The 25,331-nt window shown below is 46.0% G+C and overlaps 1 protein-coding gene across 2 annotated transcripts in view; it reads right to left on the reverse strand.

Moving 5' to 3' along the window:
- The window catches only part of SYT10 (synaptotagmin 10), a 79,214-nt gene that overhangs the window by 27,141 nt on the left and 26,742 nt on the right, over window positions 1-25,331 (reverse strand). For both annotated transcript variants that reach the window (XM_088454880.1, XM_088454879.1), the window contains one exon: window positions 21,658-22,222. In XM_088454880.1, the coding sequence (XP_088311006.1) occupies window positions 21,658-22,222 (565 nt within the window). The remainder of the gene's footprint in view (window positions 1-21,657; window positions 22,223-25,331) is intronic.

The raw sequence follows: 25,331 nt of genomic DNA on the forward strand, positions 1-25,331 counted from the left end.
TAAACATGAATACATACAAGCAGCCTGCAGATATCTCACTGATATGTGCAGGCTGCTTGTTCGGGAGTGTTGGGCTAGGGAAACACGGGTAGGAACGATCACATACACCATCGGAAAACACGATCCACTGATAAAGGTATGGAAGCTTAGGGACAGATTGGTATCTCTAAGACCTCATACCATCAGAAGGTGACCCAGCAATCGGTGCACCAGGAACCACATCTGCCTCATAGCACTTGAATCCCCTCTGAGCTAACAGGACTCACTGCCTCTCCATAAATAAACAGAACAGACTATAAACATTATTGCTTCCTTTCCCTACTCCCCCTTCTCCACTGTACACTTCCTCCCCCTTCCCAATACACCTACCCTCTTCCTAAACATGTACTCTGTACGTTTACCTAACTGTATTTTTGAAAAAAATATATTTGTATTGGTTATAAATACACATTATCATACACACATTACCTACAATATAGCACTCCCTGCTTTATATTTGATTTTAAACTATTTATTGACCTGTTGAACACTACAAACTCAGGGCCTAATTCAGACCCGCCCGCGAGCGCTGATCGCTCGCAAGCGGGACGATGTTGGCCAAGGGCGCATGTGCACGACAGAGGCGGCTCCGGCGTGCGCATGCGTGAGACCCGAATAATGATGGCCAATAACGATGGCCAAGCCGTCGTTATGGGTCTCGCACCAAAGGGGGCGTGCTGTCGATGGTGATTGACAGCACGCCCCCTTTGGTGGGTGTGCCGAGGGCGTGGCTGCCCAGACGGAGGTGTTCCCGTGGGAACGCCTACCGTCTGGGGCCGGCCCCACTGACATCACTAGTGATGTCAGTGAGAGTGCTTTTGGCTCTGGTAGAGCCAAAAGCACTCCAGGGATTGCGGCAGACGAGACCCTACCACAAGGCTCTCGTCGCAAGCCCGATGGTCGCGATGGTCTTGACCATCGCAACCATCATTTTGGCTGCTCGCTATAGCTGTGGGTGGTCACCCACAGCTATACGAGTGGCCAGGAGGCCGCTCTTAAAAAAGATAAGGACGGCCCTGATTCAGAGCGAGCGCTCTGTCAGAGCGTCCGGCTCTGAATCAGCGCCTCAGGTCATATTCTATTTCCCTAATTTGTGTTTCAAGAACAGTTTTCAAGGGTGCGCCATCTACCCTACTTACATCTTTTGCTTCCTACTTATTTGCTTTAAGCCAGGGATGGGGAACCTCAGGCCCGGGGGCCGTATAAGGCCCATGGAATTATTTGGTCTGGCCCTTGAAGCTTTTTTCTGCTATCCTCACCTGGCTAGCAGGGTGCCTAGAATCGCAACACTGCACTTACAGCTCACCGTAGCATCCTCAGGATGCTCCGGGCATTGCTGTAATCACTGGCAATTGTGGCCCCACCCCCTGTGATATTGTACGGACGGGGAGTGGCCTGCACCGGGCCCGCAAATAATGTAGATATCAAAATGGCCCTCGGCATGAAAAAGGTTCCGCACCCCTGCTTTAAGCAATGCTGAGTTGAATAAATTGGCCATCATCACCCCCACCTCTATGTAAAAAATATAAATGCTGCAAAATGCAAATTTACAAAGGATTCTCTATTATCAAAGCTATACATTTGTAACATCTATCAGCGCTAGTCCATGAGATTTAAGAAAATAAATAGTACAGTATCAACTTTTTCTGTTTAATTCCTCTATAAAATGGATCCTGTCATTTTTACAATTATAACTTCTCTTTTATGCTGTAACTTACACTTTTAAATTGCGATTTTACAAAGACGAGACATTAATTTAATTTAAACTTTATTAATAAAACAACCTCATATGCTTATTTAATTTCTAATTTGTAATTTAGTTTGCAATTATCCCCATCTCTAATTTCCCAATTACACTCCTACAGCTTTAGAAATAAATTAAATTAAATTAACAGGTAAAATAAACTCTGCAGAACATATACCTCACTTTTCCTCATGTGATAACCACGGTTATTCAAATCTTTTGCTTTTCCAATGCCAAATAAGAGGCACATTTTGTAATTTTCAGTCCATAGTTCTGTATATTTTCTCTTTTTGCCACAGGGAGAGCCGGGGGGGAGTTAATAATTTAGGATGGAGATAGCTTGGAGCAAGTGGCATACAGTAGTAATCAGTAAGCCTGCCATTCACTTTATCTAAGTGATGCTATTTAATATCATTCCATTGAAAGCTTTAAGCCTAAAAATAGACCTTATAGATGACAGCTAAGTTAGGAAGATTTATGCTATTGTGCCAAAACTTTTTGGCAGCTTATTGCGAGTCAATCATTAATTTTTTGTCATTCACCCCTAATACCGTTACCGGCTTAAAGTAATTATTCCTAGAGAAAATCCTATTTCGTATTTTAAATAGTAATTTTTTAAAATCACACGTAATAAACAACGTATCAATATCTTGCTGAAAAGTTGTTCGGCAAAATAGGCTAAAGTCAGGTAAACCAATGAAACAAAATTTTTAGAATCTGCTGTCCAGCGCAACCTTCCACAATGGAACGGTCTTAGGACCTGATTCAGTAAGGATCGCTATTGCGTACGCAGCTGTGAATGTATGCTAATGCACGTCATAGCTCAACCGGCATAGAACCGTCACCTGCTGCTTTCTCACATCTGTACTACCGCGCACTCCTGCATACAGATTGGTACCATCGATGCACATCGGCCCGTCACGCACCATTACAGCAGGTCTGACCTGCCGCAGAAACTGCAAGTCTCATCGCTCGCAGTGAGTACTCAAGCTGCGTATGATGTCGCAGTGGCTAATTTATGCACGCCCAGGAAATGGCGTTCAAACGGATAGACACAGTGGGAGCGTTTTTCCAGCCACTCCCCCATCACCTCCCCCAAGCGCTCAAATTGCGGCCTGTCACTCACTCTGCGATGGATTCCTCAGAGCGTCCGTAATTGCAGTGCGTTCGCAGCACACGCGCATTGCAAACGCAGTGTTTGAAAATTGAACGATCTGCGTACATAATTGCAATTCCGTACGCTGCTGAATAGGGCCCTCAATACGTTCAGCTTTCAGTTAAAATGAACAATACATATCAATACGGTTCCTTTTCCCTTAAAAATTATTCTGGAAACCTGTTGACTGATTCTGGGCGATTTAGTTTACGGAAATGAACTTTCAGAGCAATACAGGCGAATGCGATGAAAATTAACGATCCTGACATTTCTGAGTTCCTCCCCGGTGACAATATCATATAATTAGAATTATTCAAGGCTTGCAGATATTACGGAGCTGCACCTTATCTGAATTAAAGGCTAATTGCTTACATTTCCAGTAAGTGCGTTACCTGTCTAGGCAATGGCTTGTAACGTGTACTGTCATATATTTACTGCCGTCTGGTTGTTGATTTAGCACATTTTCATGCATTATAGTATCAACATCACAGCGGGCTATTGTAAAGTAAGAACTTGTTTAATGAGGTTCTACACCTTCAGGGAATTAGATTTTTTAAACATTGTTTTTTTCTTTTTTTCTTTTAACCGTGGTACATGTATCTCCAGGGCTACCACAGGCAGGTTCAAGCGGTATGTCCACCTTTTACATGCTGGATTTTTTTGGTGAACATTGATGCACATTATGAAGCACAATTGGTGAACTGTGAGCGGCAACATATTGCGGGTGCCTAAAACACCGAATCAGAGGTAGCATTGCCTCGGAAATGTGAGCTCCTCTGCTTACTTCAACCATGGCCCGCCCCCCCCACCCCTTCACCAGTTAAGGATGTGGGGGGGGGGCAGAATTTACAAGAGAGTGCCCTAGGGGAGAGGTGCTAAGTACCCTTTCACCAACACATATTTGCAATAAATGGACACACTTGGGAATGAAATTTCACACTATCGAGGGTATTTTGCAAACATTAAGAATCGTATAGGGGTGTATGCTACAAAATAAAAATTTGGGGAGCACGTGAATATCAGAATCGGTATGAAATGGCGGCGGATCAAATACAGACAGCGGCAGCCCAGCGGGTCGAAATCCCGACAGCTAAAGGTAAGTCCCCTCACCCTCCCTTAGAGGTGCCTAAACCTAACCTCCCCTTTCTACACCCTAAACCTAACCCTCCCAGGGGGTGCCTAACCCAAACCCCCCCTTCCTCTACCCTAATCCTCCAGGGGGTGCCTACCCCTAAGTCCCCCCAGGGTCCCTAAACCTAACCCTCCCCCCCGCGGCTAGACGCTAAGACACCCGGCTTACCTTGGTTCGGTATGCCGTGTGTTGGGATTCCGTAGTGGAGCTAATGATAGGCGTCAGGATGTCGACGCCTTTCTTTAGTCCCATGTCGGGATGTAAGTGTCGGGATATCGGCGGGCGAGATAGCGCCCGCCGGTATCCTGACTGCATCCCGTGAATATCTTCTCTACCCTCTGAATGTTAACTTTTCTTTTTCTTACATTATTATTCTATACTCTGAGGCGTCACCACGGATGGTGACATAAGGTGCGGCACCTCCCGAGTCCTCGCGCGCACATGCAGAAGGGGACTTGGCCTTCGTGCCCACGGCCTGATTTGTGCCATTTTGGAGCGTGACTTGCCCTGGTCGTCATCACTCTGGGGCTTGCCCCCCAGCCTCTCCCAGCACAGTGTGGATGACGCGCGCTTAGTGACACCATGCGAGCAGCTCTGCTATTTTGGTGTCACTCGGTGCGGGCCGCTACACTTTTATCCACGTGTTGTCGAGAGCCTCTTAACTTATGCTATTACGGAGCGGTATGGTAAATGCACGTGCGCAGATTGTGAGTCTATAGCCAGGGTGATCAAGCTGCGGAGAGAACTATTGGTCAAACTTTGCCCCATTTGGATAATATTTTTGTTAGGAAGAGTTTAGTGAAAGCATAGGAGATTATCGCTGATTTTAGCCATCCCTGTCATGCCTTATTTTCCTTACTGCCCCCTAATAAATGCATATATATGGTATATTAGAACCCGTACAAGTAGGTTGATAAATAGTTTTATCCCATCTGTGATTTCTAGATTGAATTTATAATATGTCGTTTTTAACTTGTGTCACAAAGCCAGCAATACGGGAAGACGGGATTGTTTATTCACTTCAGCTTAACAGGCCCTGCACAACAAGCATCAAGTCTGGCATTACAGCAGGTCACCAACACTATACAAGATGACCATTACAGACAGCATGCACAAGATCTGTGGACCTTCCAGGTCCTGGCACCCTAACGCTAACCACCACCCACAGCCTATTGCCTGGCCAGCTTGTCCGGCATCAGGAGCCCTGTGCTCTGCTTCCAGCAAAAAGCCTTAAGCCCAGCTGACAGGTGGTGCTGATTGCTTGGTTATGAACCCCAGTACACTGCAAAACCTGGACTGGACCTCACAACCAGCCTACACCCAGGTAATCAAGTGGTGAGTATTGCTTCTGCCTTGTGGCACCATGGCCTCCCTGCCACACTTGTTTTGTTAAATATATTTTATACCTGTAAGTCTTGTAAGAATCACAAAGTAATCTCACTTTAAATGCATTTTTTTTAAATGTCTTTGTTGTGACGACAAAATGGATTGATTGCCTAAAAGGGACGTAATAGCTAAAATAACATTTACCATTTGAAGATATTAACAGGCTGGAGGTATTGAGTGAAGAAACGTACTTCACGATTTTGAAGGTTTGGGGGCATATTCAATTAGGTGCAAAAAGTCCCGTACTTTTCGCATGCCGCACCTTTCGGCGACATCGCAGGTTTTACATGCAGAAAAGTATTGCACTCGTCCCCGCTTATCCCCGAATTCAATTAGAGAGCGGCAAAAACGGGACCCGGCGAATTCGGACCTGGCGAAAAGTCCTGATAGATTTGTGGAAATCAGCCTGACACCCAACTTTCTACTTTTTCACCCCCTTTTTCAAAGTCATTTTTTGGGGTGTTCTTAAGTATTTTGTAAACTTTTTTTTTAACACAGATTACCGGGGCCCGGGCTTCCTGAGGGGCCCGGGTCCGGCCCCGCTCCCCCTCCCTCACAGCAGCCCAGCACACAGCGTATGCTGAGCTGCAGTGGAGACTGCTCGTGGCTATGCCTGTGGGGGGGAGCGATCACACTGATCACGCCCCCCCAGGCTTTGCGGCGCTGCAAATCTTTTTTTTTTCAGGAAGGGGGCGTGGCCACACCTCCCGCAATTAGGCCACACCCCCTATTACCCAGGCCCGCTGCGGCTCTCAGCGGGCCTGCCTGTGCCAAGGGTGCAGAGGGGTTCCCGCAAGTTTGCACCCCAAAACCCCAATTCTGCACTTCTTTTTGACAGCTTTCATAGGCAAATCTTTTTCGCCTCTCCAATGCATTGACTTTCCGCACCGGGAATTGAATATGGGGATGTTTTCGCCTGGCGAAATGACGTCACCGGCGATACTTTTCCGCACCTAATGGAATATGCCCCTTAATGACTTGTGATTCTGGATTCCCTGTACTATAAGAAATTTCGCAGCATTCTCTCCCCAGTCTTACCAACCTTTGTATAGCTATTTGCAAAGGTTCCACCATTGGCCCAGCTGCTACAACCACTGCTATATCCATTATCCACAAGTAGGGCAGATGCCTCTTGCTATGTGGAGCATTGATCTGAAAATCTTTTCTAAGGTCTTGGCCAATAGACTCAATGTTTGGCTCTCCCGGTTGATTCACCTGGAACAATTGGGATTCCTTTCTGGCCATCATACCATTGATAAAAGGTGAATCAGGTCAACCTGGTATTATCATTTCACCATATACCCCTCAGTAGTTATAGCTTTATATATACACAGAAATTGTGTTTCCTGGAAAGTCACCACAAAGTCTCAAGAACAGAGGTTCCCAGACGAGATCCTCAAGGCTCCCCAACAATTCAGGTTTTAGAGATATCCATGGTTAAGCACAGGTGGTTAAATCAAATTTACTGAGGTATTCATTAAATCACCTGTGCTCAACCATAGATCTCTCTGAAGGTGCATACACATGTAACGATTTTGTCCCTAAGGTAAGTATTCACTAACCTACTTCCCTCCCCTAACCCTCCTTAGGGGTGCCTAACCGTAACCTTCCCCCCAGTGCCTAAACCTAACCCCCCCTTCCCCGCCGCCTAAACCTAGCTCCCCCCGGGGGGGGTACCTAACACTAAGTCCCCCCCGGACGCCCTAAACCTAACCCTCCCCCCACCCCGCGGCTGTCCGCTCGGCCTCACTTCGATCGGGATGCCGGGCGCCGGTCTCCCGGCGTTGGTAAAATGACAGGCGTCTAGATTTAGACGCCTGTCATGTAACCCTTGCCGGGATAAAGCAGTCGGGAAGCCGGCTGTCGGGATTACGGTCCGCCGGCTTCCCGACTGCATACTGGGCTGGCTGAGCCATGAAACTTCTTTTTTTTCCTTTTTTTTGCCGGGGGGCAGCTGCTGAGTCATTTTATGCCCGTGGTGGGGGGGGCGCTCTATGGAAGTACAGAATAATAATATTTTCATTGATAGACAATCCCGGGATTGAGATTTTGAATCCCGGGATTAGAAAAATGAGGTGGGATTGGCTTCCTAAGTGATCGCTTCTAAACTAAAGCTCACAGGTACCGGTTTGAATCAGCAAATCTATATCCATCTATCTGTCTATAATGTCTTCATTCTAGCACCCCAAACCATTCAGTTCCTCTTTCCTGCCTGGGGCGTCGCTCTTTGCTCTGGTGCTTCTAGCACACTGAGCTGATGCAACAATCTGCTCAGCTACAGACCAGAGTGTGCTAGAAGCACCAGAGCACAGTGTGACACCCCACCTATTAGGTGGAAGCCACTTGTTTCAATACTGTTTTTGTTTAACAAAATCCTTTGAAAACGAAAAAAAAAAAAAAATGGTTTCTACATGGAAGAAATTTGCAGAAATAAGAGCAGAATAACGATGTCTTTATTTGTATATATTTAATAGGGTCATATCCACTGTGCACAATACAAATATCACCATGATCAGGTCTCAGCCTTTATTGTCACATTGCACAAACAGATAGACGGCTTATTGCAGGATAATGAGGCACTGATTCTGGCTGCCCCTGGCTACAAAAGGTTGATCGATGATTTACACGATGGTGTAAGTGCGAATATATATACATATATTTATTACAAGATCACTTCAGCAAAGTACATTGCAGGAAACGGGTCGCACAAGTAAAGGTTCTGAAAAGCTGCTGCGGCCGGTTCTAGCTATACAGGATACAGAGAGGAATATGGGCGGTTGCCATAGGTTACAGTCAGGTTACCTGCACATCAGATTTCCTGAATATTCCAGGCTCTGCATAATGTGTAATGAATCTCATTATGTGTAGGGGGGAACTACAGGGAGCATCATCATTAAATATCACATTTGGTTGGTATGGGTTAGATGTACTAAGCCCTTTGAGAGAGATAAAAGTACCAACCAATCAGCTCCTAACCCACTTTATAGGCTGTGTTTGAAAAATGACAGTTAGGAGCTGATTGGTTGGTACTTTCTCTCTCTCCACGGCTTAGTACATAGACCCTACTTCTTGAAAAACGCTTGAGGATCAAACTTTCACCCAACTTTTTTTCTCTGCCATTATCCTTTCATTGACAACGGGTCTACGGACCAATATCGAGGCCCCTATTATAAACTTTATTTATGTGACCTACAATGATAATTACACACACGGGAAGGATAACTGCGGTCAGGGCAGACACACAGCCGTGCCAGTAGCTAGGATGGGGATCTGCGGTACATGGAGCACCCGATAGGCTGCTCCTGCCCAATGAGAAGCCACAATCACTACACGCCTCCAGAGCTCCCTCCCAGCTCTACTGAAAATCGCTGTTATACTGACCAGAAGTATAAATGGCGACTTTTATCATGGACAAGGGGTGGGGTGGGGTGGACAGATAAATGAGTGGTTTTCTAAAAGTCGACAACCCCAGTAAATAGCTTGGGCAATGCTAGGTTGTATCTAGGGCCTGATTTAGCAGCGGAGACAAATGCAATCTCATATCCGTCTAATGTCGCAGACCAGAGTAAACATCGGTCCCTTCGACGCACGAGCGACCATCTTTCCCTTGCGGCATGTCTTGCCCATCTCACAATCAGCGGCTCTCCTGCCACACAGAGAGGTCTTATGCTGTGTAGGAAGTCGCAGCTGCTAATTTATGCACCCCCACGCAACATCGTTTAAACGATGCAACATGCCTGCGGTTTTCTAACCCCCCCACCCCCTCGTTACCTCCCCCAAACACTGACTGCCTGTCACTCACTTTGCGAATGGATCCTCTGTACGTGCGTACTCGCAGTGCAATCGCGGAGCATGCGCAGTGCGACGTACCCGCATGCACAATGGTAATCGCTCACACCGCATAAACACCGGCATTGCGTCCGCTGCTGAAAGCGGCCCTAGTACAGGTCACAGAGTTTATTTACGTTTGAGATACTGTTACATAAGATACAACCACGTTCCAATAAATAAATATACACAAAAGGAAAATATAAAAAAGAGGAGAACAGCCACCTGAAAATGAGCCTTATGCAAGACTTTAATGTGCACATGGGCTGAGGGGCAACTACTGTGTGGGTATGGAAAGACGCATCACCAAAACCCATAGCAACATTTGGCAATGCCACTTTAGTCTCCATGGACCATCCGCTCTATACAGCATGCGCGGTCCAGATCAGGCCAAATGCAGAAGCCTCAGGCAGTTCTTGGGATGGGAGCGGAGGCCCAAGACCTGGGGCTCTATTTATTAACATTATTTTTACTAAAATAAAGTGAAAAAGGGTGTTTTCACACTCTTTTCACATTATTTTAGTATCACCTGTAGTTATTACAGGGCAATTGGATTAGAATTAGTAAAATTCTACTCCAACCCCTAAGTATCACTTATTTTTAGTAAAGCAGATCGCATTTCCCATAATTGTAATGGGAAATGTGATCCGACCATAGTTACTAAATATAAATTGTAAAAAAATACCGGGGAAAGCCCTGTGATAATAACGCCACCTGGAGGTGGCGTTATCCAGGGTCTCCCCCGGTTACCGGGCTCCCACTCTGCTCTAACGGGGAGAGCAGAGGCTGGAGCCGGTACCAGTAATCAGCTGTGTGGTCTAAACAGACCGCAAGATGATTGCAGTAAAAAAAAGAAAAAGAAATGGAAACATTTTTTTTTTTACTTACCTCAATCCACGGACCGGTGATCGGGCCTCCGATGATGGCTCCTCTCCGGTCAGCTGGTCTCCCATAGTGCCCTGCTGCCCGGTCATCAGGTGATCAGGTCCCAGTGCAGTATGGGAGATCACCTGATTGGGAAGCCTGGAGAAGATCACCAGAGGCTAGGAGGATGCAGGTAAGTGTAATGAAGGGAGGGGGGGGTGTGTGTGTTGCGGAAAAAGGAGGAGGGGGGTCGCGGGGGTCCGCAATCGCAGGGGGCGGGGCTTAGCGTCGGTGGGGTGTAGCAGCGACGGTGGGTCGGCGCATGCGCGGGCTCTTAGTCACAGTATTTTTTCCGAAAATACCGCGACTAGAGTGCGGATGGGATCCGCAGGGACAGAGCTTTATCACAGGCTCTGTCCCTGCAAGGGATTTATAGTAAATCCCTGTGATATTGCCTGAATTCGCAATGCGAATTCACTCGGTAATATCACACTACAATCCGCATTCAATATGCGGATTGTAGTAAATAGAGCCTGGAGTGCTACACTCTATTGCTTAGACCCTTTCACATTTGGGCCACCTAGTGGCTCCTCCCCCAAACGGCCAGTAGGTAGAACCAGGGACGTGCGGTGAGGCGCATATGGAGAGGGTCTGAGTGCCTGTCTCACCCCCAACTCACTGTAACTCTGCCCTCGCTACACTCAGCTTCAGTGACAATTGATTCACCTACCTGCATCACTGTGTCTTCACTTGCTGCTGCTGCCTACGTGCCGATCTCTAAACACTGCAGTGCACTTCCTGGTCACGATACACCCAAGGTGTCCATTGGCTCAAGGCACGCCCCCCATACTCAAAGGCATGCCTCTATTAGCTCTCTTTCTGTGCAACCTACTGCCCGTAGTGTGGCCCCGCCCCTAGCTCTGCAAACAGTGTCTGACGATACAGAAGAGAGGCTGAGCTGTTGCTGCCTCATCATCTTTCGTCTCCCTGCAGTCCCAGGGAGCTCCACAAAGCTGGTGAATGTTAACCATAAAAATGATTACAATAAACAAAGAAGAGGTTTGTAAGTTAATAATTATTTTCTTTGTATTATTCTAATCATTTTTATCTCAAAACTCAGGAGTATGCTCTGCCTCCCCTGCCTGCACGTCCCTGGGTAGAACAAATGATTACTACCCTGTGAATTTACTAGGAACTAGTGACCCCATGGTGGCAGCGTCCGCTCTTTGCAGTTAGGAGGCAGACTGTAAACTCAGCACAGTCAGTTCTTAGAAACCCAAATACATAACATTTACTGAGCACGTAATAAACAAGTCGCGGAACTTTCTGTGACAGCTGCCCACTGTGCGCCTGGCGGAACATTCATAATTTGATAATCAGCTTGAAAATAGAGAAGTCTGGCATATTTTATCAGCAAACACTGAGGCAGGGATCCTGCACAGAAGCATATGGTCGTCCTTCTAATTCAATCTCCAGCATATTTCTATGTAAATCGCATGATTTCCTCCTGGAATTTTCCCCTCTCTCCGGTGGCTGTAAATGGCGTGCCGTGCCGCACAAACCAAGATTTCTTCTCTCAGCTGAATCCCTGTGATTGTTGCCCAATGGAGATTATTTAGCAAAAATGTATAATTTGGGAATATTTACTTACAAAAATGTTTTTTTTTTTTTTTTTTTTTAAAGGTAGAATTGTGTTACTTATGTCAGGATTTCACACCCCCTCATGGAACAAAGGGCCTGATCCACTACCGAACGCAACTGCAATTCCGCACGCAATCGGCCAACTGTTTTGATCTGCGCATGCATCGAATTAGCCACTGCGATCAGGACTGCAATCGCAGTGACTACGCAGACCGTTCGTGATCAGGACTGAGATTGCAGAGGCTACGCAGACCCATGTGATTGACAGAAAGTGCTGTTTGTGGGTGGGGGCATGCATAAATTATCCTTTGCCATGGCCTACGCAGCCTGAGGCCCAATAGCCTGCGGAAATGTCAGCAATTTCCGAGTAAGGTCAGAGCTTGTGCAAGTGTGCGTGAGGCTGCGATGGTACTCGTTTGTACCGATGGTTTCGCAGTCTTGCTACACATTACGGATGTGTGTAAGGTAAAGTGGGCGTGCTTGTGTAGTGCTGCGAGGGCATTGCGTTCGCAATGAATTAGTATACTATCGCATGCGTAATCGCTATTGCTATAGGGCAGTAAATCAAGCCCAAAGTTTGTTTTATGTACCTGCTCGCCGGATGTTATCATAGCTCTGAAAAGGGCCCATACCCCTCAAGTCGTTGACTTCAGGTTAGATACTGCCCTGTTTTACCCATCAACATGAACACCCATTAAAAAATAAACATTCAAAAACATTGTGTGACACCTGGAGAAGGGAAGGAAATTGCAGCAAAATTTAATGCACCTCGAGTTTTACGGCGGACAGTTGCCGAGGCGCCAACTTCTGGCAAACCAGTCTTCAAGTTCTAATTTATTCTGGTCATTCCTGAACGTACAGTGCCATAAAAAAAAAAATTATAAAACCAGTCAGCATAACTGGGAGAAAATCCTTCACCAGTTCATCATAACTGGGAGACCACAAACGATGGGTCCCTCAGCTACACTTGCCGTCTCCCCTCACACCGTGTGTCACACTTGGCTCCATCCCCTGCTGTACTCCTCCCATGCAGGCTCTATACCAGCCCCATCACCTCCATCTTGTTGGAAGGCTCGTGTGTACAGGTGAGGTATAATGGCAGAGCTTTTGCGCAGCAGCTAAGTATCGCTAGAAATTATTTTACAAATGATGGAAACTATGTATCATACTAATTGCAGGCTGTATATTCTCCTGTACAATATACGGCTCAAGCCAGGAGCTAAGGAGGGATATCAATTAGCAGAGACTATATACAGACTTGAAGTGAATTACCAGCACCGCGAGACTCCTGCAAGATGCAGGAGATAATTATTATATAGGTGGAAGGGGGGCGGGTAAGGATTTCAGATGACTATGAGAAATGTAGAATTGCTATAAGGCACACACGGCATATCCTTTATAGTGGCTGTAACCGATTGTTATGTAAATGCAGGTTCGGGTACAATGGAGAGAGCTTCCATTGTTCTGGAGGTATTGTTCTTTGCCTGACGATAAATCCTGTCCTTCAAATGAGAAGCAGAGAGATAATACTCCCGAAGATGAAACTAAAGGCCCCCATACATCAGCAATTGATTGCAGCAATCGTGCAATTTGCAATCGATTGAAAAAGGGAAAGATTTTTATATACAATCGATTGCAAATTGCACGATTGCTGCAATCAATTGCTGATGTATGGGGCCTTAAGTTTTGGTCTTTGTCAACTCACGACAGTGATTTCTCTGAGTAGTCTATGGGCCCGATTCTAACGTAATAAGAGCAACTCCGGGCGCGCGAAATGAACGGAAATTGCGCAGAATGGCAATGCGTCTATATCCACGTTGTGAGTCATACGCACGTATGGGATCGCGCCGCCTTAGTGCTTCTGTTGGCAAAAGCAACCATCATCACTTACGATTTCCCCGTGCTGGGTGAGGGAGGAACATCTGAATGTGGCGCACTCGTGACCAGATTAGCGCGCAAACTCTGGCTACTCTTCCCCGCACACCCGGGAAACGCGTGGTTGCACTGTAGTCGCCCATTTGCCTCCCTGAAATGCCCATTTAGGGGCTGCAGCGAAAAGACTGAGGTGTGCAGAATTCTGGCTTGGTCATAACTTCTCGAAGGTGCCTACGCAGGCCGCGACATGTGCCATCTGCCATAAACCGCCAGCTGCGTTCTCACTTTTCAGGCTACAGTATTCTAGGGTCACATTAGATTTCCAATGTCGGCTGAAGTATACAAAAGTCATACATTGAGATAAACGGACTTATCTATATTAACAGAAGGAAAAAAAAAAATATTTCAACAACCGCCTAGGGAATTGCTCAGGGCTGTTCAGATACATTGCGTCCTTTAATACACAGTAGAAGTGTGTCTGTAATGGGGGGTATCCAATTGTAGATATACAAACGGCAGCACGGTTACGACATTGCAGTTGTGCTGTCGTTTGTATAGCTAGTGATGTGCTAGGACTGAACGTTCACTCGTTCAGTCCCGGCACATCCCTCCAACCCCGCACATGCTGAACCTGACGAGATCGTCAGGTTGACCAGCATGTACGGGCGATGTCGGATGTCAGAAGCGACCAGCGGGCACGCGCATCGCTGGTCGCTTCCGACCAAAACATGCCCAATGCATGCTCGATTTGCAAGCGATTTCACGATAACGATATTGTGCAATCGCTTGCCTAAATCGCTAAGTGGATACCCCCCATTAGGTAAATACTCAGCGGCAGAGAGAAGGCAGATACAGTTACATGTCAGATGTTGCTATTAAATCAAAATAAATGTTACAATAAATGCTGAGAACTTACAAACACATAGGGGTCTATTTACTAAGCAGTGCTAGGAGACAGAGTGAAATGAGATAAGGTGCCAGCCAATCAGATAAGATAAGAAATGAGATAAGGTGCCAGCCAATCATATAAGATAAGAAATGAGATAAGGTGCCAGCCAATCAGATAAGATAAGAAATGAGATAAGGTGCCAGCCAATCAGATAAGATAAGAAATGAGATAAGGTGCCAGCCAATCAGATAAGATAAGAAATGAGATAAGGTGCCAGCCAATCAGATAAGATAAGAAATGAGATAAGGTGCCAGCCAATCAGATAAGATAAGAAATGAGATAAGGTGCCAGCCAATCAGATAAGATAAGAAATGAGATAAGGTGCCAGCCAATCAGATAAGATAAGAAATGAGATAAGGTGCCAGCCAATCAGCTCCCAACTGTCATCTCACCGGCTGTGTTTGAAAAATGAGATTTGTGAGCTGATTGGCTGGCACCTTATCTCATTTCTTATCTTATCTGATTGGCTGGCACCTTATCTCATTTCTTATCTTATCTGATTGGCTGGCACCTTATCTCATTTCTTATCTTATCTGATTGGCTGGCACCTTATCTCATTTCTTATCTTATCTGATTGGCTGGCACCTTATCTTATCTATTTATTTAGTAAATAGACCCTAGTAAATTGCGTTAAAAAAATAAAATGTATACTTGACCCTTAAACACAACCCCTGCAAGCCAGAAAAAGATAGTTTCCCTTGATCTACCCCTCCTTAATGTAACTTGTGCCCCCACCACCCCTGTAGGGAATGCCAATCTGGACCGATAAATGGTCGATTGCAGCTAGCAGTGCTGTATTATTTCATGCACTAAAAATGTTATATTTTTAAACATTTATGAATGAGTTTGCTGTGACTGGAAATAGATGTAAATCCGGGAGCAAACTGTTTGTAGAAATATTGGAGATGGGGGTTTCAGAGCATCAGGTAGAAGCCGGATATCACATAACCTCGATAGTCAGAAATAAAAATATTCCTTACCTGATCTACACTTAATACAGCACCCACTGGGGACTCACAGCCCAAATCGGTCCCTAAGAAGCATTCGCTCGTAGCTGCCGATGGTTCGCAATGTGCGCATGCATCGCAGTGCACGTGCGTGAACTAGTCCGAGCGGCCGGGGAAGCGTACGCTCGCCGAGCAAAGACAGCCCCAGCTGAGTGACAGGAGAAGCCGTTTGTGGGTGGTGACAGAGGCGGGCCACTAGAAACGGGGGGAGTGGAGGTGTGAACGCAGGCATGCTTGAGCCTCTTAACACCGTTTAAGAGGCGTGCATAATTAACAGGCAGCGTCATAGTACACGTCACCTGGTTGATTTTTACACTGAAGTGGTCGCAGTGCTTGCGGTAGGGTATAGTCAACCTCAAGCACTGCGTTCGCTACCTGATGTACCGATGGTTGCATACACTTTTCAGAGATGACGTGCGCAAGACAGGCTGGTGGGCATCTGCATACACAAAGCGATCACACGCCAAGACAGTGGGTGTGCTTATGCATTGCTGTGCGTTCGCCTGCCATGCTGGGTGTGCGCTGAATTTGCATATGCTGGGAACGAGTGTAAGAATCTAGCGAGCAGGTCTGAATCGAGCCCTTAGCGTTTAGGAGCAAGGGGAGAATTTAGCCAAAGAGACTTTCAGTGGAAGAACTGCTCAAATTGTCTGCATTAGTCTCTGGGACCATGAGTGAGAATTAACAAGTACTAACCAATCAGGATCTGTAATTTTGCAGGTTGTGTTTGAAAAATTAGTTAGAAGCCGATCAGTTGATATTTTCTCTCTCTCCAAGTTTTGATAAACCCCCCCCCCCATATGATCCAGGGTTGCATAAAATTGGATTTAAAAAAAATTAATAAAAATTAAAAAAAAACAAAAAAACCCCACTGATTTATTGGATTTACATAGACAATTATAAACATTTACTTTAAAAAAAAAAAATTGTAATAAAAAATCCTATTTAAATCCAAAAAATCTGAATTAAAAATCAAATAAATCAGTTTTTTATTTTTATTTATTTTTTTTAAATCCAATTTTATGCAACCCTGCCCCATATCACACAGAAACCATGTAACTGCATGACTGCTGTCGAGACAGGAGAGAGTGAAGGCTGCTGTTCGCACTAGTGCCTGCGGCTTTAAACGCGAAGATGGGGGTCTTTCTAAAAGGGTCTTTCCTCTATTCCGGTGATGAGAGAATAAGGGTCTGCTCATAAAACACTGCGCTTGGCCAAGTGGGAAAATCACTAACTTGATATTAAATTATATGTCAGATATTTAAATAGGGTGGGGGGGGGGGGGGGGGGAATGAGACAAGACGTTTGCATTGTGGAAAACATTTTCATTGCAAACAAGAGCTCCACACAAACCTAAGCAATGGGTTTGGATTGAGTCCAGAACTAATGGGCCTATTTATTAACCAAAAACAGTTATTGCAGAAAGAAATCTCATTTACTGCAGTCTTACTGCCATCGCTATACGCCTCTATTGGTACAAAATAATTGGGCAATTCTTCACGTAATCTCAGGATGACGTTACTTACCTATAACATGGGATCCAACCAGTGGCGGCTCCAGCGCAGTCCAAAATTCAAATAGGGGACCCACGCCAACTGCCATTTGAAACGCTGCCAAACATAGATGGCCGGGAATCACTGGCAGTTGGTGTGGCTCCCCTATTTGAATTTTGGACTGCGCTGGAGCCCCGCCCCTGGAGCCACCACTGGATCCAACGCTACTGCAGACCCCTTGCCTCGTGTTATGCACATGCACCAAGGTTGGCTGCGAATGCACACGGCCTACACAAGGACGGGAACGATCACTTCCACTGTTTAAAGGAAAATTGTGCACTAGGGCCCGCAGACCAGTCCTGGTGCAGTAAATAGTGGCGGTAATACATGCGCTATGCAGCGATACATAATGCTCGCTATAACCCTACCCATGAGCATTCCAAGATCAAGCTTTAAAAATATATATATATATATATATATATATATATATATATATATATATATATATATATATATATATATATTAATGACTATTTGCCGATGTCTACACAACACAAGGTGTATCCGGCTCTGCATCTATAGTAGAGATGTACCGGCTCGGATTAGTCTGGATTTTACCCGCCAAATTTTGGATTTCGGAAAGAGGAAAAAGTAACCTTTCATGGACAAAAATCCATGTAAGATGATATTTTGCCTCTTTCTGAAACCAAAAATTTGTCGGGAAAAAAAAATCTGAATTTGGCTGTGAAAATCCGAACCTGCACATCTGTAATCTATAGTATATGCGCCATACATCAGATTCCATTATGCCTAATTTGTAAACATCTGTATTGATAGCGAAATAGCCATTCGCTATTAGGTTTGATTGAAATAAGTAATGATAACAGGTAAGACACAAATATCTTACTAAAATACACACAGAAAATCATCTAAGCTGTACATGATCAATTAAGGGAGCACCGACCAGCTCCCAGCACGGAATCCGCAAAAAGTCTGTTCATCTGCATCAGCCCTTAGTCACCCGCAAACGATCTGGCAAACGCGCTTACTGTACTCAGCATAGCTCAGCAATGATGTCTGTAGGGCCTCCAACAAACTCCAGGCGTTCCTAAGGGAACGCCTGCATTTGTGCAGAGCCCCCCCCTCACTGTCTACAAAACGGGGCAAGCTGTCACTCACCATCGACAGCCGCCCCGTCCTGTATCGAGCCCTGCAGCGACTGAAGTTCAGTTGCTCGGCGGGGCTCGCGCATGCGCACGCCGGACACGGCGCATGGGGGAAAACATCGAGCCGCTTGCGAGCGGCTCTGAATCAGGCCCTATGTGTCTCCTGCCTTGTGTTACTGTTCTGTAGCTTATGTCCTATCCGTGCTTAAAACTTAACATATTTTAATTCCCCAACTGCTACATAATTCCCCTGCCAGACACTGCAATCTCTGCAGCCAACATTCCAAATTCACTCTCCCCCCTAGGTCACCTCTCGCATCCAGGCATCGCTCCTGCATGATGCAACCAAAATGCTTGTTCATCCGCTTTCCACATCTGACCTAGGCTATTATAAAACAGTACTCAGTGCCTCTCTTTGCCCCCTCAGTCTATTATAAATGCTACGTCTAGACTTGTACACTCAGCCGTTCGCTTCTCAATGTCCACTTCTCTCTGCCAGTCTCCACACTAGCAGCCCACCATACACATAATACAAAGTCCCACAAAACCTTCAACAGTGTCAACTTTAAAGTTCTTGACATAAAGTACTCTGCCAAGCGAACAGATGTGTCCTTATACACTGTGGCTCTAGTCGCGGCAGGTCCCAGGCGGCACGGACACCCCGAGTGCCTTTCCCGCTGAAAATGTCTATCTTATTCACATAAATAAAATAACTAGGAGCGACAAAACAACTTTGCTAGATTACATTTATCAATACTATGTGCGACGTTTGTGTGCGAAGGAGTCAGAATCTGTGTACAAAGTGCTACAATGCAGCGCCCCCCCGGCTTTTTTCTCACACGTGTTTAAAACTAACTCCTGTGCGGTTAAAGTCGCACCCCAGCACTCTCTAGTACACTGCGAGGAGCGTCCTGCTGCATCTGCGATGTGAATAAAACCTAAAAATGTAAGAAAATAGACTGTACACCACTCCTCTTGGAGAGTCTCACTTGCTCCAGCCGTCTCGCGCAATATGGCGTATAGACGCTGGGTGTATGAGGACACATCCGTATTTTTTGGTTCTTCAATTGATCTTTGCTTTTCCTTTTGCTTACTTCGCCTCAGTCACGCCTCTAGAATGTCTCTCATACGCATAGGGCATAATTCGGCGTTGGCGCAAGTATTATTATTACGGGCGAGTCCCGCGTATATCTGCAAACTGCGAATGCGCGCCATACATAGCATTTAGAAATGGCGCATGTGTCGGACCAGCCTTCTGCACGTGGTCGGAGTGCCGGACCACTCTTTCCGTGAAATGGGCACTTCTGTCGGTAACTGTTGCGTCTTGTGGGAGCATTGGCCAAATTTTGTGCCAGTTTGTGGTGTTCAGGCAGAAATGGGACACCTGTGTCTGATGGAACTTTTACACCCAGCATGGGGTTCTGTAGGTGCAAGTTAAAAGTTGTGCAATACGTGGATCAGGACCACAAGTGGAGCTCTGTGGTCCTATTTTGTGGTTCTCAAATGATCAGAAATTAAAAACATTCTGCTGAGAGCAGCCTCTTTTAGGGTCTTGTTGGGTCCCAGAATAATTGCACACTCACGCGGGTCTCAAATCGATGGTAGATTGGCGTTTGGGGTCCAAAATAATAAGCAGGCTGGGTAACACTGGGCTCCCTCAACGGGTGTCCATGCATTAGCTTTCAACCCCTCACTTATCTTTTAGATTACCATTCATCAAACTAAGGGGTCTATTTACTAAGCAGTGTTAGGAGACAGAGTGAAAAGTGATAAGGTGCCAGCCAATCAGCTCCCAACTGTCATCTCACAGGCTGTGTTTGAAGAATGAACAGTTGGGAGCTGATTGGCTGGCACCTTATCACTGTTCACTCTGTCTCCTAACACTGCTTAGTAACTAGACCCTTCAGTCCTCTAAGTCCCTTTAATTATTCCCATGCTTGAGCACTGGTGACTAAGGACCTGATTCAGCAAGGATCGCAATGCCCACAATGCAGTTGCTAATATCAGAGGCGATATGTAAATGTTTGCATTTGCAATGCGATCTCAGCCTTATGGAGCATACACACGGTCAGATTTTTCTTCAGATCTGAATAACAACTATTTAAAAAATCGTTCAGTCGTTCATATCTGAAGGAAAATCTGACATATCTGACAGATGAACGATTTGAACGATGCGCGTTCCCGATGGTCAGATAACGATATCTGACATCTGATGTGTTTGCAGTCAGACTTGGACGATTCCATTCATTTTAATGCAGTCAAAAATCGTTCAATCGTTCAAATCTTTGGTAAAAACGTTCAAACCGTTCATCTGACAAATCTGACCAATCTGACCGTGTGTATGCTCCATTACTCATATCCCGTATACTTTGGCAATATAGCAAAACAATTGGTAACATCGGACCCATACGCACAGATAAGGCCGGTCAGACCTCACTCAGGAATTGCTAGCTTCAGCGCACGCCATGAGGCCTCAGGCTGTGTATGGTATTGCAGTGGCTAATTTATGCACGCACCTGTAACCTGGGTCTGCGTACACAATGCAATCTCATTCCCGATCGCAGTGGCTAGTTCGCGCACTGCGATGCATATGCATGCACAGAACGCGAAAATCGTTTGACTGCGTGCGTCTTAGCACTTGCGATCCTCGCTGAATCAGGCCCTAAATTACTACCTCAGTCATTTTGATTTAGCCATCTGTGCTGAAGCGACGATATCCTTAAAACCTGGACGCTAAGGGGGCTTTGACCACGGAGACTGGGAATTTTAATTACAATTGTGGGCCTGATTCAGAGGCGGGCACAGAAGCGTCTATTGGCGGTCGCACATCTGTGACTTTATCCAAATGCAGCTAGAAACTGAGACTCCCACTTTCTGCGTCTGTACACGCAGTAATTCCGATTGGTGCATCCTTAGATACGCCATCAAAACTTGCAACAGGCCTCTGGCAGTTGCAGTCTCTCCAACCATGTACGGGCCTCCAATGTCAGCGGCAAAGGATCGGAGTATGCCAAACACTTTCATAGACACGCCCATGAGACGGCCAATCTCTGTGCGTGCGCTAAGCCACCTCCTAGGAACTCCCAAAACATTGTCAACACTTGCGTGCACCTAAAGTTAAAACTGCGGCTCTGTAAAGACACCATCGGGCGCTTGCGCAGTAGCTCAAAAATCGCTCCACTATGTCCAACATCGGCAGCGCGTATATCGGGCCCATTGTGCCCATGGTTGGTAATTATACATCATGTCTCGTACTCGCTGCAGCCGATGTACAGCGCTGCCATAGACACCACTGCTCGTTACTAATCCGCAATAAACACACACAAAAGATTTAACGGCACAAAGCGGGCACATGAAGATTATAAGGGATTACTTACTGTCGTGGCACAATAGATGTCTTTCCAGACTGTGGCCTCCCTGGAGAGATCTGAGACTTCAAACAAATTATCAAGGATAACCTCCCCAATCATATCATGTCTAGAGAAACGGTCAAAATCGTACACACTGAAATGCAGTTTCCTATTGCTCAGCTGGTCATAAGCCACCGGGAACTGAAAGGTCTCATCAAACACGGGATTTAGAGTTTTCCTGTGCACCCGAGTCTGAAACTTCTTCTTCCTGTCCGGGAGGAGATAGATCTTTACGTAGGGGTCAGATGTCCCACACAAGTCCTTAGCAGGTAGTTCCAGGGCCTTCAGGATGTTCACGACCAGCAGCTCGTTCTCATAGTCGTACAGCAACCCAAAATTCAGCTTCCCGCACGTCTGGACATCTTCTTTCTTGTTGTTTTCTGAATCAACAGATTTCTGCTTATACAATTCGGGTTTGATCCTGCCGATGCTCGTGGTGGTCTCTCCTCTTTGTAAGGGTTCCACGCCCATGCTGAAGTCTACGCTGGACACTTGCATCTGCCTCGGCAAGTGCCTCCTGAACGAATTGTGCCTGCATTGGGAAAAGATATGTAATAGTGAAATAACAACAACAACAACAACATAACATATAATAAAATCTGCAGTTATACAGTAATTTTAACAGTTGCACATATAAATTTAGTTTAATTCTGAAATGCAGTGGACACCACTATTGGTTTTACAAGAACTCGACATCTTTGCTCTGTGCTGTTGGGGGTCCTTGCTCCTTAATCTATAGAACTCTTTGGCTTCCTAATATCTATTCCCCCCTCACATCATGTCGCTGCCCATGTCACATGCAGCCCTGTCCTCACTAACACATCAATCATCTCCTGATATACTCTGTGCTGCTGGGGACCCTGCTCCTCCCACTATATAACTCTCAGTCTGTGGCTTCCTGCTGCCTCCATTCCCCTCCTCACATCATGTCACTGTCCCTGTCACATGCTGCCCTGTCCTCACTAACACATCACTCATCTCCTGATGTACTCTGTGCTGCTGGAGGACACTGCTCCTCCCACTATATAAAACTCTCAGTATGTGACTTCCTGCTGCCTCCATTCCCCTCCTCACATCAGGTCACTGCCCCTGTCACATGCAGCCCTGTCCTCACTAACACATCACTCATCTCCTGATATACTCTGTGCTGCTGGGGACCATGCTCCTCCCACTATATAACTCTCAGTCTGTGACTTCCTGCTGCCCCCATTCCCCTCCTCACATCATGTCACTGCCCCTGTCACATGCAGCCCTGTCCTCACTAACATTATCACAAGAGGACGAGTCACTGCCTCCCATAAGACTAGCTTGTTGCTGTGACCATTCTGAAGATTTGAACGAATTTCATTTACAACCAGTGCGATGGATCTCTCCTGCTACAGGGAGAGTGCAGTTATAGCCAATGTGATCTGCAGAGGTGGAATTGAACGTTAGTTCCATAGGACAAGACGTCGTGCACAGATATATCGCGTCGGCTGTGCTGCAAAGCCGACGGCAGATACTGTATATCTGCAGATATATCTGTCCATCGGCCAGTGTGTACACATACAGCAGAGGCCACGGGGAGGGGGGCGGGATGCGCCCCCCAGCCAGAAGCAGATGATGGTCGTTCAGTGTGTATGAACGACCATCATCTGCAGATATATCTGTGCAGTGTGTACCCAGCTTTATGCTGGATCGCAGAACATCGATGGTGGTCGATAGGAAATTTCCTATCGCCCATCGGAAACTTCCGATCGCATTCCGACGATCCGTCGCAGATGTATGGCCACCTTAAGCCTTGGATGGAGATATAGTGGACGGAGATAAAGTACCAGCCAATCAGCTCCTAACTGCCATGTCACAGGCAGTGTTTGAAAAATGACAGGAGCTGGTTGGTTGGTACTTAATCTCCAGCCAAGGCTTGGTAAATAGACCCTACAGCCTCTAACATGACAGTTAGGAGCAGATTTGTTAGTATTTGATTAATCTCCCCAAATAAGTGTAAGGGAGACATAGACACACTGGCGTTTATGCATTAAGCAGTGAAAAGTATGAAGAAGTGGATCAGTGGAGTCGTTGCCCATAGCAACCAATCAGCTGTAAAGTAGCATTTATAAAGTACAGTCTATAAAACAATAGGTAGGAGCTAATTGGTTGCTATGGGCAACTTCTCCATGCTTTTCACTGCTTGATACATAAACCCCATTGTATCCTACGGAATGAGGCACTCTGAAGACATCAACTTACATTCCAGGCAACTACTCCCAGAACTATACGACAGACCTCCTAACTGTTCCGCTTTACTGGGACTGTCCCACATGCAGGGCTCCGTGTCCCGCGTGCGGTGGAGAAAGCTGAGGGGAGCGCACACCTCTGCACTGCACGCGCACGGTATCCACACAGTGCGGGGAGTCTCTCGGGGGGGCAGCCCAGCATGAAAACGGGGGCACGTCCTGATACCATGAGGCCATGCCCCCTTTTCGGACGTGCTCTCCTTCGGTGCACGGATAGTTCCAAATATCAGTTGTTAATTCAGTTGTCTTCCACCTATTAGCAATATATTAGTTTTTCCAGCATATTATCCAGACCCGGTATTTCATTTTTGGTTCCTCCTACCCACAGGAATGCACCGACACACGCACCAAACTCATACCCAGGATGCAGTGCTGGGTACAGACCATTTTCATTACACAGATTTATTATCTTTTCGAAATCTTTCTGTAGGAGCTACGGTCGTATTCTGAGTAAATATCCCTACATGGCCGACAGAGTAAGACGTCCACATATCCTGACGACACTAAGCTACACATAGTGAAAGGGCTCAATACTTACACCCGTGGGACACCTCTAATAGCTTAAAGCCCCATCTGAATTTGTTCTATTTATAACTACCCTTTGTCTTCCATCCTTCACCTAATATTCTCGTCTTATGTACCCATACTGCTACGTGGATCAATACCAAAAGGCATTCGCAGAATTCTTGAAACAAAACAGAAAAGAAATATGCCCGCGCTCGGTGGTACCCATATTGTACATGGTACCAGCTGTGTGGCAGTATTAACGCCATACATGTATACAAAACAAAGTCTGTCGCTATCGGCACTAACAATAATATACGGCAAATCTGTGCGTGTCTAGCAAATAACAGCATGGGGGATTTGGTTCATATTCTGATCAAAACATTTAAGCTTGCAGCCCGTCCTCAAGAGACCCCAATTCTCTGCAATTTCCTGCACTAGCATGTAGGACCAACACACCATTAAATGGCAGCTAAATGCCCTCACCTCAAGTGCAGAGGGTAACATCTAGACAGGGGCTGGCTTGTGAACAACACCCAGCTAGGTGTGGAAGCAGCCATGACAGAACTAGACAACATTTTGAAACACACATCTCAGTGGGCATGGCTACACGTCTGTAAAGGCCCCATACGTCAGCTATTGATTGCAGCAATCGTGCAATTTGCAATCGACTGTGTATAAAAATCTTTCCCTTTTTCAATCGATTGTGGCAATTCTGCAATCGATTGAAAAAGGTAAAGATTTTTATACACAATCGATTGCAAATTGCACGATTGCTGCAATCAATTGCTGATGTATGGGGGCCTTAAGAAACAATACACTTTGGGCCTGATTCAGACCCACTCGCAAGCGGCTGTCCGC

This window comes from Taudactylus pleione, unplaced genomic scaffold (assembly GCF_031769625.1).
Source record: "Taudactylus pleione unplaced genomic scaffold, aTauple2 ptg000634l, whole genome shotgun sequence".
NCBI classification, from domain to species: Eukaryota; Metazoa; Chordata; class Amphibia; order Anura; family Myobatrachidae; genus Taudactylus; species Taudactylus pleione.